Source organism: Staurois parvus, unplaced genomic scaffold, assembly GCF_062004578.1.
Source record: "Staurois parvus isolate SC_StPar_1 unplaced genomic scaffold, SC_StPar_1.0 ptg000151l, whole genome shotgun sequence".
Classification (NCBI taxonomy): Eukaryota; Metazoa; Chordata; class Amphibia; order Anura; family Ranidae; genus Staurois; species Staurois parvus.
Genome location: NW_028317947.1, coordinates 5,269,757 through 5,283,468, shown reverse-complemented (window position 1 = coordinate 5,283,468; position 13,712 = coordinate 5,269,757). Strand labels below are relative to the sequence as shown.

Genomic DNA, 13,712 nt, shown 5'->3' with positions numbered 1-13,712 from the left:
AGAAGAATAGTCAGGTCACTCGCCGGGGTCAGTACCAGTAGTTCAGATCAGGTAGGGATATCCAAAAGAGAGGTCGAACTTAGCCAGGGGTCAGAGCAGGAGAAGTCAGCAGGGGTCAGGTCCAGGCAGGTCAGCAACGAATCTCAAACAACGGCAATACAGGAACACAGGAACAAGATCAGACCATACGGCAACTTGTGTCTGTGCAGGGCTGGTTTAAGTAGCCCACCCTGCATCTGACAGGCGCAGCCTAGGTCCTAGTGCCTGCCCAGCACCATCATAGGCGACGGGTGCGCCTGGGTCCTAGTGTCCTGCTGCCTGCATGTCTTGACAGACACCTACGCATGTGCAGACCCATGCGTCGTGATGGTCCCTGACAACAGGACCCAGGTTAATGCTCTGGAGGGGCAGCAAGGAGTTTGAACAATGTCTTCTACCTGGTAATTGACCTTTAGTCACATTTATATTATATAAACTACCAGCTTATGTAACTACCGACTGCTTCGAGTGTGCTGCAGTGAGATGCTGTTTTGTACGACATGGTTGTTACCGATGTTTGTATTTTGTGCTTATAAAGTTTGTTTCTGTCCCACCATGTTGGGTGGAATTTTCACCATGATGTTGTAACATGTACTATGCTGAAGAGTGAAATAAAACATTTAAATAAAAAAACAATAAAAAAAACCCCAAGAAAACACAGACATGATAATATCAAGACATTATCTTCCATTCAGGACGAAATTGGCTGGATTAGCTATGGTCTGATGTTAACCTCTTGGCACTGGCCGAACGCAAATGTGCAGCCTCCCGAAGTCTGGGCCTAGACGCCAAGCAGCCACACATTTGGGTTCTATTAAAAAAAAAAAAACATATGTGCTGAGGGCGCGCGCCCTGCACACTCCCAACACACATGTCCGGTACTCACGGAAAGGTCCCAATCTCTTTCGATTGGGACCTTTCCCGATCATGTGATGGCATGTCACGGCGGACACATGACCCTAAACCCCACCTCCCGGCTTCTGAAACCCTTAAAGGGCCGGGAGGTGCCGGCGCCGAGGGGTTAATCAGTATTTCAGAGCCTGAGATAGCTGAAGACAACTGGATTTCTGTAAATAGACCCTCTGACACTTAAACGCCTTTACAGCTACAATAAAAGTAGAATGAGTACTATTTATACAATTTATATTTCAATGCTTTAATTTGCAATACCGCAATTGTTGCAAGGCTGCAGGGAGGTTAAAATGCATGTTGAGACATTAACAAATGCCCCCTCAAACCTCCATCTCTCCCTTTAAAACATGTCCCACCGTTGCTTTATTATTTTACAATGTTCCTGGAACTAGAAAACAGGATTTATTGCTCCCTGCGAAATCATCACACAGCTGGAAGGTCAGTTTCTAATGACATAGGCAGCCCCCAGAACTACATCACCCAAGATTCCTATACCTGTATATGTATGTACAGGCTCTAGGGAGGTTACTGGTGTGTGTGCGGGGTTGGGGGGGATTAAGATAGAAAAAAAGGACGAGGGAAGCAGAGAAGGGCTGCAGCAGGGGACATGGAAGGGGGAGTTGTAGGGGAAAGTCAAAAAGAATCCAAATGTGGTAGGGGCTGGAAAGAAGGCAAAGGGCTGGAAAGAAGGCAAAGGGAGATAATGTCTCCTGTCTGTGGCCATGTTAATATGATAGCTTACATAACAATCAGGTCCAATCCAGGCAGCTGGGAAGGGCAGAAAACCCATCTCTTAACTATTGTAATAGTACTGCTATCAAGCCATGACATTCAGCTCATCAAAAGAAAATGAGAAAAAGAAACTCTGGATGTGAAAATACATATAATTTACATTAAAATAGGTATTCAAAAGTTTACACCTAATGCTCAAAGTAATCTGATACAGCAGAGTTGGATGTAATATAATTTAAGAAAGAGCTATCTATTGTTAAATGAATTTATATTGAGTGCATATTCCTTAATTATGAGACACAATGTACTTCACGAAGGACCTAAAAGTGCAGGTTATTATATCATTCCTGAATTAGAGTAGCTCAGTTAAGAGTCATTATTTCATCCTGCATGGAGAATTTATATGGCAGCCTCACCAGAGAATCTGTGAGGGATTCCATTACTAACTTAAAAGATGTAAGCTTCAGGACAGTCATCCGAAAAAGTAAGTGTACCTCATACCGGTTCAAATACAGGCGTACCTTGGTTTAAGAATTTAATGCGTTCTGCGGGACATTTCATATTGCAAAAAAATTGTAAACCAAAACGCGGTTTCCCATAGGAAAGCATTGAAAACCAATTAATCCATTCCGGAGGTCAGGAAAAAAAAGTAAAAAAAAAAAAAAAAAGTATTTTATCTGTTCAAAACTCTTTATAATGCTACAGTTAACAGCACTCATGCTTCCTGAGCAGTTGGATGATTGTACTCATTGTAACTGTGTTAAGTAACAGTCCTCTAGTGCAGGGGTCTCCAAACTATGGCCCTCCAGCTGTTGAAGTACTACGAGTCCCATCATGCCTCTGCCTCTTGGAGTCTTGCCTGTGGCTATCAGAGTCTTGCAAGACCATATAGGACTTGCAGTTCAACACCTGGAGGGCCATAGTTTGGAGACCCGTGCTCTAGTGTACTGCCAGCACAGCATATTTTAATCCTTGCTGCCATTTATTTAAAAAATAAATAGCTTTTTATGCATTTTGACTGCATTACAGAAATAATCAAGAAAAATGTGGTTAGGCAGGCAACAGATTGAAGGAAATAAAATTGCTTGATTCCCCCATCAACACACCCAGTGTTGATGGGGAATCCCTATGGTATCGCTATTGTGTTCTGCTGGCAGGGAGCGCAGAGAGCCTTCCCTACTGGCACAACACAACGATCACTGTTGGCAGCTATAGTCAACGACGATGATTGGGCAAAAAGATAACCCGACAGGCTGGTTGTACTAAAGTCCATCAATAGATTGACTTCAGTACAACCAGCCTTCGCATAGATGGATCAAAATTCAGCTGGTTCCTGCCGAACCAACCAAACTTTGATTCGTCTATTACCGGCTAAATTAGCAAAAGTATGTGGGGGGGGATGTCAAATGAGGTATGCAGTAGCAAAAATGGGAAGGGGGGATATATTGTGAGAGGCGAAGTGAGGTGGCCAAGGAAGGATGCACTGTGTGTAGATGTAGGGTGGCCAGGGAGGTATGCTCTTCAAAGAGAAACACAGCCAGAGTGAGTTGGCCAGGGAGAAATGCACTAAGAGTGGGCTTGGCGTCGCCAGTGATGGATGCATTCTGTGCATGGTTAGAGAGGTGGCAAGGAAAGAATTTGTTGCGAGTTTGCTGGGAAGGGAAGCAGTGAGAGTGACCATAGTTACATAGTTAGTCTGACTGAAAAAAGACAAAAGTCCATCCAGTTCAACCATTAAAACCATTGATGCTGGCTGCTGGGAAATCTGCTGTTGCTGTTGGGGTCTATTTTTGCTGAGGGGTATTTGTTGCAGGGGTCAATTGTTGCTGGGGGAATCTAATGTTGCTGGAGGAGGGTCTATTGTTGCTGGGGGGTATTTGTTGCAGGGGTCAATTGTTGCTGGGGGAATCTAATGTTGCTGGAGGAGGGTCTATTGTTGCTGGTTGCAGATGATCTATTTTACTGCTTTTCTTGTTGTCATGAACAAATTCCATAGAAAATACTTAGCACCACAAAATGATTCTTGGCTCTGTATTCTCTAAAAGGGGTGGTACTGAGAGTTGGGTAAGTGGTGGAACCAAGTGATGGTGCTCAGAGGTGGAGATATGAAGTGACTCCGAAGAAGAGAGTTCCTGTCCCTATTTTCCGAGAAAAAATCCCTGCACATGCCTATTACAAGACATAGGATAAGATGGCAACTGTCAGACTTCAGCTGACCTTTCATGCGTGGACTCTTTATTTAGTTTGCCTTTTTCTCACTCTTCAAAGAGAATTAAGGAGGCAAATACCTGTCTTTCATAAGTAAACCTGAAAGTATTTCAAAACATGAACAAAAATATCACCACTTCTATTGGAAATCACTACAATACAGTATATCCTTTTTTATAATAATATTCTGATCATCAGCCAGGGGTTTGGATATTATTTTGAAAATGGACATATTGTAGTGAGTCCCCAATAGAAGTTGTGGCATTTTAAAATTTAGATTTGTGTATTTCTGGTGATTAGTGGAATAGAGTGATTTTCAGGTATATTTTTCTTTTACATGTTTTTGAGTGCATATACAAGCAAGTTAGAAGTGTTATCTCAAGCTTTTTACATGTGTACAAGTGTCAGGTGTTTTTGTTTTTACCAATGGAAAACACTAGGGGAAGGAGATCAGTTCTTACACGCTAACAAATTCCTAAAAAAAAAAGCATACGCAAGTGCTAGATTTGCACGGTTTCAGACATTCACAATCAAGACAATGAGGCCAAAAACCCCAATTCTGCCACAAAAGTTGCTCCATGTAGCTTTCAGAGAATCAGGCGTCAAGCTACAGGCTCCTGAGTGCTTATATGTGAACAGCCATTACTGAAATACATGGGATTTTGGAAGTTGAGAGTTTTGGAGCTTTGAGCTACAAAATGCTTAAAGGGTTAATAGAGCCTTAGTGTCTATTCTCTGGGGATACTCTTGTATTTTTTTCCCTTGGAGTAGATGTCTGTTTTTATTTAACCCTGAAAGTATAACCTGACAGGTTATGGTGAGGTGGTCCAAAAAGGAACCACAAAAAGCTCTAAACCAAAGCCTTCAAATCATCAAGCCTCATTTCATCACAAATCCTGTTTCATGATAGTGGATGGAGCCATACAAATCATTCCTTTAAGCCCACTGGCTAATGTTTCTTCCAGAACAGCATTCTATAGACATAGATTCTGCTGTGTACCTGCACATAAACATCAAGTGAACGTACATACATGGTCCTTCTCAAGAGAAGAAGTGGCCTTTGGTAGGAAACTTTGGCATTAGTTGCTGAAAATGGTGGCCCCATAGACTGCCACTACCGTGACTTATTCCATTTCTAAAATTATAGGCAACAGAAGTAGAGAATGCGCAAATTGGAAAAACCTGCCAGGTCAGGGAAGTGACTGTCATCAAGGAGCTGAGAGCTGGAAGATGCTGGAGGGCGGTGATGTGGATGTCATAGCTGGCTGATGGGATAGCTGACGGTGATGGTCCCTGAAAGCTTAATGGTAGACCAGCTTAATGGTAAGCAAAACCAAAAGTTTACACTTACCTCTCTTTCTAGGTATGTTTCCTGGAGATCTCTTTTAATGCTCTGATCATACATTACTACTGTATGCATTTGTTGGGTATACCAACGATCACTGGTTGGCCTGTATAACATCGATATATAGTACATATAACCTTTATACTTCAAGATAACTCAACAATACTCACAAAGCTGTAATCTCCATTCAGTGGTATCTTCCATTCAAAGGAACTGGGTGACTCTACTGCACTGTTCTTTTCTGTGGCACCCAACTGGTTCTCATTCTTCTCAAAATACTCCAAGAATGATGGTTTGGAAGGCTGTGCAGGCTGACTGCTTTCTGTATTCGTAAAAGAACAACGGTTTGTAGTGACATTACAGATCCATATGGTTGGTATTTCTAATACAGTATATACATTAACCTTCCTAGCGGTAATCTCGAGTGTGGCTCGGGGTTAATTTACAATACCAAAAGCGGTAACCCCGAGCCACACTCGGAATTACACTGTAGTGCTTGTCCTGCGATCCCCCGACCCTTACCTTGTCCTGCGATCCCCGGATCCTTACCTTGTCCTGCGATCCCCCGATGTCCTTCTGCTGTGTCCTCCAGCCGATGCCGGCATCCATCTTCCGGGTTCCCTTCCCTGCGAGCGTCGTGACGCAGGGGGGAGGGACCGGCGGGAGATTCAAAAAAGTAAAAACATGACATACACACAATACATTGTAATCTGCTAGGATTACATTACTGTATCAAAGCATTTCACCTAAATTTGTCCCTAGTGCTCTGTCCTGGGCCCTGCCTGCACTTTTACCGTTCTTTCTGCCTGGATACATGAGAACGTCCATGGCGTTCAAAAAGCGTCCCTTTAGGTCAAAAGTGGTTTTAGACCAGCTAGAAAACAGCGATAGTAAATTAGAATCACTTGCAGAATTGAGCGATATGATTTGGGGGGAAATTCGTCATCAGACACTGAAAGTGACGACAGCGACGATTCTGCGACTGAGCTCAGCGATGTGCGAACTTGGTGCTCTATCTCAAATTTCTGTGTTTTTGGTTTGATTACATTATTGAATTAAATTTATTATTTTTTTAAATTATTTATTATATTATAATTTATGATTTCAAGTTTCAAACTTTCTCATGCCCGGGATGTTTACTAGACTCTTGTTTGGACAGATTTAAGTGAGTTATTCCTAAGAATTATAGGCCTACAATATAAAACAACAAATTTCCATGCAATTTTGACATTCAAAAAAATTGACATAATTAGACCGCCAGGGAAGTTAAAAGCCGACAGAGGCACTTGTACACTTATATATTAGAGAATAATAAGTGTGTATTTTGGAGTGTTAAAAACTGGGGTACAGAAGCTGCATAAAGCAGCATTCTTTGTCATTCATAACCCTTTCCTGTTGTGGGTTGAAAAACAAGTGCGTTTGTTGCAATGAATGCAAAATGGTGTCAGCTCTGCCCAGTTGTTTTTTGCTGAACTACAGAACATCGCTCCCTCTTCTTATCACCACAACATCAGGAAAAGGTAATATGCATCCCAAGAGAAGAACTGGGATGGCTAATTAGACTGCTTGAGATAATATTGTAGCGTGCATAGGACAATTATGGATTTCTAGCAAAACCAAAACACAAACTCAGCACTAAAATAAACTCCAAGTCAAACATAAACTGCAGTACAAAAGTGATCCATCAAATCAATACATCATCAAAGGCACAATCCAATAAATAGAATTTCCTTAACATTATAATACTTTTATATTGAGGATTATTTTTCACCTTTTGAGTTTATTTTCGCACTGCCTTTTCTTTACTTTGCTAAATTTCTCTGTATTCTTGGGCTAGATGCTAGATTTTTGACAGGATCGATGTGTTTTTTTCCCACTTACCAAATACATGTAACAGAACGGTTTCAATGGCATAGACCAGGGGTCTCCAAACTTTCTAAACAAAGGTCCAGTTTACTGTCCTTTAGACTTTAGGGGGGCCGGACTGTGGCCATTGGCAGATTTTTTTTTTTTTTTTCATTTTCATTTTTCTTGTTGCTAGGCAGTTTTAAAATGCAAAACGCATTAAAAACGTAGCAAAAACGCAATACATGCTTTTCTGCAGCATTTCCATTGCAGTTTATAGAAACAAAAGCGCAACTTTTTGTGTTCAGAAAAGTTCCTGACCCTTTCCAAAAAATGCATCGGGTGAAAACACGGAGATGTGAACATGTCCCATAGGAAATCATGTTAAATGGACTGTACCGTGTTTCTGCAAAACGCTGCATAAAAACGCTTTGGTGTGAACCAGGTGTAAAGCTGAAGTTTAGTAACTTTTCTTGGGTGGGGAGATAAAGCACCAAACAGAGTTTCTTGTATTGGTGTGCATCCCATCTCCTGCAGGCTGCTGCTTCTTGTACAAATCCGTCCTTCATAGCCAACAGATATTGCTCTGAAAGGTTGCACTCTCTGCCATTGAGAGACCTGGTACTAGTATTCTCTCACAATGACTACGCTCTTATTAACCCGCACTAGGACAGTTACATAATCTCTCAGCTTGTGTATCCAAACACTCTAGAGCAGGGGTGTCAAACTGGCGGCCCTCCAGCTGTTGCGAAACTACAAGTCCCATCATGCCTTTGGGAGTCATGCTTGTAACTGTCAATCTTGCAATGCCTCATGGGACTTGTAGTTTGGCAACAGCTGGTGGGCCGCCAGTTTGACAACCATGCCCTAGAGTGTCTAAGATATTTATACACAAAATATATACAGTGCTATACTTAACAACAGTGTTGTTACTCCCAATCTCATAGGTATATGAGGACATATACGCTCCCTGAGGATGTCAAGTGACGAAATGCATCGGAGTGGAGCCACAGAAAGTGACGTCATCTCGCACAGTACTCCCAGAAGTGGTACATTACACCTGGAAGTGGGGTAGATCATAGGAAATCAGGCTCGCACAGAGGTATACTGTGAGCTGGCATTTTATATATGTTTTTAATGTGATCTCAGACAATAAATGGTTTTACTATGGAGGCCTTCTTCTCTATGATGCACACGCAATGACACACTACCTTAACCCCTTTGCGCCGGCGCCTCCAGGCCCTTTAAGGGGTTTCAGATGCCGGGAGGCGGGGCGGGGTTTAGGGTCATGTGACCGCTGTGATTCACTGTCACAGCAGTCACATGATCGGAAAAGGTCTCGATCGCAAGGGGAGATCGGGACCTTTCCGTTAAACACTGACATATGTGCTGGGAGCGCGCAGGGCGCGCTCTCAGCACATATGTATTTTCAAATGGTACGCAAATATGCGGTCGCTCAGTGTCAAGACCCAGACGCCAAGAGGCCGCATACTTGCGTGAGCTTTGCTTCAAGGGGTTAAGGAGCAGTGGAAGCAGTGAACGGTCTAATTTATAGGGGCTACAAGCATATTGACCTGCTTTTTTTTTCCAGAAAGGGGTCATGGAGATCTAGTGAGTTTTCAGGTGCCGAGGTGGAGGATCACACTGAACACAGCGTGATGTGAAGCACGGTGCCAAGAATCAGCATCAGAGAAGGCCAGATCTGCATGGCAACACCCAGGAAACCGGGACCAGACTGAGTACGCTTTAAAGCGCAGTTCCACCCAAAAGTGGAAACTCCACTTGTTTGCCCCGCCCCCCCATGCCCTATTTAGCATTTTTTTGGGGGGGAGCAAATACCTGGTTTTGACAGGTACCTGATCCTACTTCCGGCTCATTTCACCACGGCGAAGTGAGACGGAAGTTTGCCCACCCTCATTCCTCCTGCAGTCTTCTGGGACACGTAACAGGTCCCAGAAGACTGCTGGACCAATCAGGATACGCAGTGCGACTCATGCATGCGCACTGGGCACCCAGCTGTGAAGCCGCAAGCTGTCACAGCCTGGTGCCCACAGTTGGCATGCGTCAGGGACAGAAGAGGGAGAGAAGGTACGATGCGGGTGAGCACATTGCTGGACCCTGGGACAGGCTTGTGTTTATTTATTAAAAGTCAGCAGCTACAGTTTTTTGTAGCTGCTGACTTTTAATAGACACAAAAATGACTGGAACTCTGCGAGATTTATTTACAGTGAGACAAAGTCCATCCAAACACCAGAAAACAAAATATACAGCAAACAAAGATACAAGTGAACAAAAAATCCAGTAAAGGAATACCCGACTAATAACAAACAGAAAGCCTAACAACTAACTATATACAATATATACACAATGGGCAACACCAAAAAGCAGGAGGAAACTGGAAGTGCAGGGAGCAGATGGGAAGGGGGCAATAAAACTGGGATTAGGAACAAGGGAGAGCAGGTACAAGGCAGCGTACATACATTGTAGGAGCACGATCAGGATAAATGGCAACAGCAAAACACTAGAGCAAGGGGGACTAATAGGGGAGGACTTAAATATCCTCCCAGCAGCCAGCATCAGGTGTAAATGGATTACTGGGATCTGCTGGCTGCTAAGAGACACCTGCTGGTGGACACTGGAATTTTAACCCTCCGCCACAGTACCACCAACAGGTGATCCAGGTCCTGACACATCATAGGACAAGAAACGTTAGGCTCCTTTCAGAAGGGACGGTCCCGTTTAGCAGATCTCTCCGCTGAGCAAGTGGATGACAGGTCCGTGTCCATTCCGCTGCTGCAGAGCGGACACAGACCAGCACGCTGCCCTTTATGAGTGGTCAGATGAAAACGGACCACGTCTGTTTCCATCGAACTCGATCAGACGGATGGAAGGGGAGTTGGATCTCCATCTGTCCCTTTTTTGCGGATCGGATTGGATGTCGGTGGGTGTAAATGGATACATGTCCGTGTACACCCACCGCTCCATAGAGGAGAATGGAGGTTTTGATCGGGTCCGTCTGAAAAATGGGCAGGCGGACCCGACTGCAACGTCCATCTGAAAGAGGCCTAAAGAGCTGCATAGTGCCTGTTTCAGACACTATACAGGCAGCAACACTGTTCTATATATATGTGTATAAATATTCTTTCCTAATGTTCTGTGAATGGAGTAGGAGTGGCTGAATGACAGGATCTCCAACAAAGAACATGCTGCATTGTAGCAGAATAGTAGGAGGTCTCTGAACGGGGGAGAGGGCAGAAGGGGACAGCTGCTGTTAACCCATACAGGCAGCTATAAAAGTGGAATGAATAGAGAAGTTTTACAAGAAGCAGCAGCCTGCAGACGATGCAAATCATGTATTTGGTGCTGTATTAAAAAAAAAAAGACTAAACTTTAGCTACAACTGACATCATATGCAGATCAAAGCCCATCTCTTTGATCTGCAGATGAATGAAACTGAGCAAATACATAAGTAACAATGTCAATTTGTGTCTCTCTATTTTGTGTCTGATGGCCCTTTTTTTTCCAATAGCACCAGTCATTTTGACAGCTGGGAATTGCCAGCAAATGTGGAGGATGGAGGGGTGGGGAGTAGGGCTGCAGCTGAGCAGAAAAATAGGGTGTGCTACACCCCTTGTGTTCTGCAGCAGTTTTTGGGAGTGTGTAACATGCCAAAGGTCCACAACTGGTTAATATACAAGACTGCCTATATGGAAGAAAAATATATTTGAAATATACATTAAAAATATTCTTCCCAAATATATGTCCATATATTTGAAATACTACAATTTCAAATGCGATATGGCGACTTTTACCTGACAGCCGACTTGTCAGATTTATACACAGTGTGTATAAAACCTGCAACAACCCCCCCGGGTGCCACTGACATACTACATACATCAGTGGTAATAAAAGGGTTAAAGGGTTAGTTCACCTTTACCAAAAAACTGCCTATGCAGATAAGGGGGCTTCTGTAGATAAAAATACACTGTGCAAGTCTGAAAGTTGAATAATGTCCTTTTTCTGATAAGATATTGCTAAGACACTCCCAGCTGATTCAAATCCCTTCACATGTGCTCTCTCCCCTGTCCCTGCAGCTCTGAACTTGACGAAATAGATAGTTGATCATCCACATGCAGGGGGTTTCAGAGCTCACTCCTGTGATGGTGGAGGTGAGCAATAGTGGCTGGGAGTGTCTTAGCAACATCCTAGCAACAAGGAAGTCTGTATGATGCCATCTCTTAGGGTTTTTCGGCCAGGCTTTAGGGGGTATGTAAATACCCTAGAGATGACATCATACCGTCTTGCCTTGCTGCTAGAGCATTGCTAAAACACTTCCAGGTGATTTAAAGCCCTTTACATATTCTCTCTCTGGCCTGTCCCAATAGCTCTGAGCTCAGCGTAGGAGATAGAGGATCACCAACGTGCGGGAGTTTGAGAGCTCACTCCCTGTGGGAGTGAGCAGTAATGGCTGGGAGTGTCTTAGCAACATCCTAGCAACAAGGAAGTCTGTATGATGCCATCTCTTAGGGTTTTTCGGCCAGGCTTCAGGGGGTATGTAAATACCCCAGAGATGACATCATCCCACCTTGCCTTGCTGCTAGGACATTGCTAAAACACTTCCAGGTGATTTAAAGCCCTTTACATATTCTCTCTCTGCCCTATCCCAGTAGCTCTGAGCTCAGCGAAGGAGATAGAGGATCACCAATGTGCGGGAGTTTGAGAGCACACTCCTAGTGGGGGTGAACAGTAATGGCTCGGAGTGTCTTAGCAACATCCTAGCAACAAGGAAGGCTATATGATGCCATATCTTAGGGTTTTTTCGGCTAGGCTTTTGAAAGTACGCAAATGCCCTACACCAGGGATGTCAAACTCAAGTTTATCACGGACAGCATCAACATTATGGTTGCCCTCAAAGGGCCAGTTGTCCAGAGCCTCCCCCTTCCATCAGATGTCAAGAGTCACCCACCCTCCCTTATATCACAGTGCCCCCCCCCCTTACCTTACTACTCTTGGTAAGAAGCTGGGGTGGAGCTAGGAAGCAGAAAGTGCAGGGTCTGGAGGAGGACCAGAGGAGGGCTGGAGTCTGCTGCAGTCTGTTAAAGTTTGAGACCAGGGGATGCTGCGTCTGCACAGAGAGGTGCAATATCTACAGGAGCAGTTCTGTCCTCCGCTCTGCTGCCAACTGCTGAGACAAGGTGGAGATGGAGACAAGGGGGCTGCTGCAGCTGCAGAAAAGGTGCATGAAATGGCCTGATGGCTGGATTTGGCCCTCAGGCCTGGTTTTTGACACATGTGCCCTACGCCTGTAGCAAAGACAACATCCAACTTTTGTCAAAGTTTGTTTTTATCTACAGGTGCCTCTTTGCCTGCATGGGCAGTTTTTCCATAAAGGTGAACTAACCCTTTATAAAGGTGAAAGGGAGGTGAATTACAGGCCAATTGCTCCTGTCCATGAATTCTGAAGAGTGTCCCAAATGGATGTTAAACTCAAGCATGAACCTGAAGCTACATTTTCCCATTGCCGCAAGCCCTACACAATGCCAGGGGTGCAAATTCAAGTTGAGCATAATGTACTAGTCAGCAGAAAAAGGGACAAAGCAATTTAAACCAACTTCTATAACTCTCCCACCTTACATTCCGAACACCGAATATGTTCTCCTGGCCGATCAATATTTCATTTTGCGGTTAGAAGTATTTCATTTCAAACTTTCTTCTTTGTGATTTGGTCTCTTCGATTACATTGTTTACTAGAACGTTTTAGCATACGTATTATTTTATTTGAGCTGTGGAATTGTTCTACAAGACCGATAGAAATTCTTTTTGCGCACTGTGGTCTGGAAATCATTAGGAGCCTGTGACCTTGACAGAGCCGAGAAGGTTCTGACAGCAGTAAAAAGCCTTTCTTCCTCTGGGAGGATAGTCTTTCACATGGAAGTATTGGTGAACTTGCTAAGAACAAATTAAAGATTGCTGTGAGATACCATTACCTTATGCCAGTCTGCAAGGAGGCTTGTGCTAAATGCATAGGCAGAAGAGGAAAAGAACAGCAAAAAGGACAAAATTTATATCAAAGAAAGGGCACAAGATAGGTGCAGCAGAGGGACAACCTAAAAAAGTGTTTATGAGATTAAAGGGCAACTCAGATTTTGTGGGGAAAAAATATAGCAAGTATATAAAATAATATAGATTATACAATTGCTACACAGGCTGTATTGTAATTTAATGTTAATGACAGGTACGCTTTATAAAGACATCAGGAGTCTGGTAGACCCCTGATGCCTCCTCTGCCCTTCAAGGCAGCAGATAAAATACAGAAATAAAGCAAATATTTAAAATAACATAGCATATACAACTGCTACACAGGCCGTATTGTAATTTAATGTTACTGACAGGTACTCTTTATAAAGACATCAGGAGTCTGGTAGACCCGATGCCTCCTCTGCCCTTCAAGGCAGCAGATCAAACACAGAAATATAGCATATATAAAAAATAACATAGCATATACAACTGCTACACATGCCATATTGTAATTTAATGTTAATGACAGGTACTCTTTATGAAGTTATCAGGGTCTGCAATACCCCCAATGCCTCCTCTGCCCTCCAAGGCAGCAGATCAAACACAGAAATAT

At 43.5% G+C, this 13,712-nt stretch overlaps 1 protein-coding gene across 1 annotated transcript in view; it reads right to left on the bottom strand.

Annotated features, from left to right (window-relative positions):
- LOC149463865 (serine/threonine-protein kinase 4-like) overlaps positions 1-13,712 on the bottom strand; it is a 118,138-nt gene that overhangs the window by 11,164 nt on the left and 93,262 nt on the right. The window contains exon 10 of the mRNA XM_089674370.1: positions 5,407-5,558. Within this exon, the coding sequence (XP_089530496.1) occupies positions 5,407-5,558 (152 nt within the window). The remainder of the gene's footprint in view (positions 1-5,406; positions 5,559-13,712) is intronic.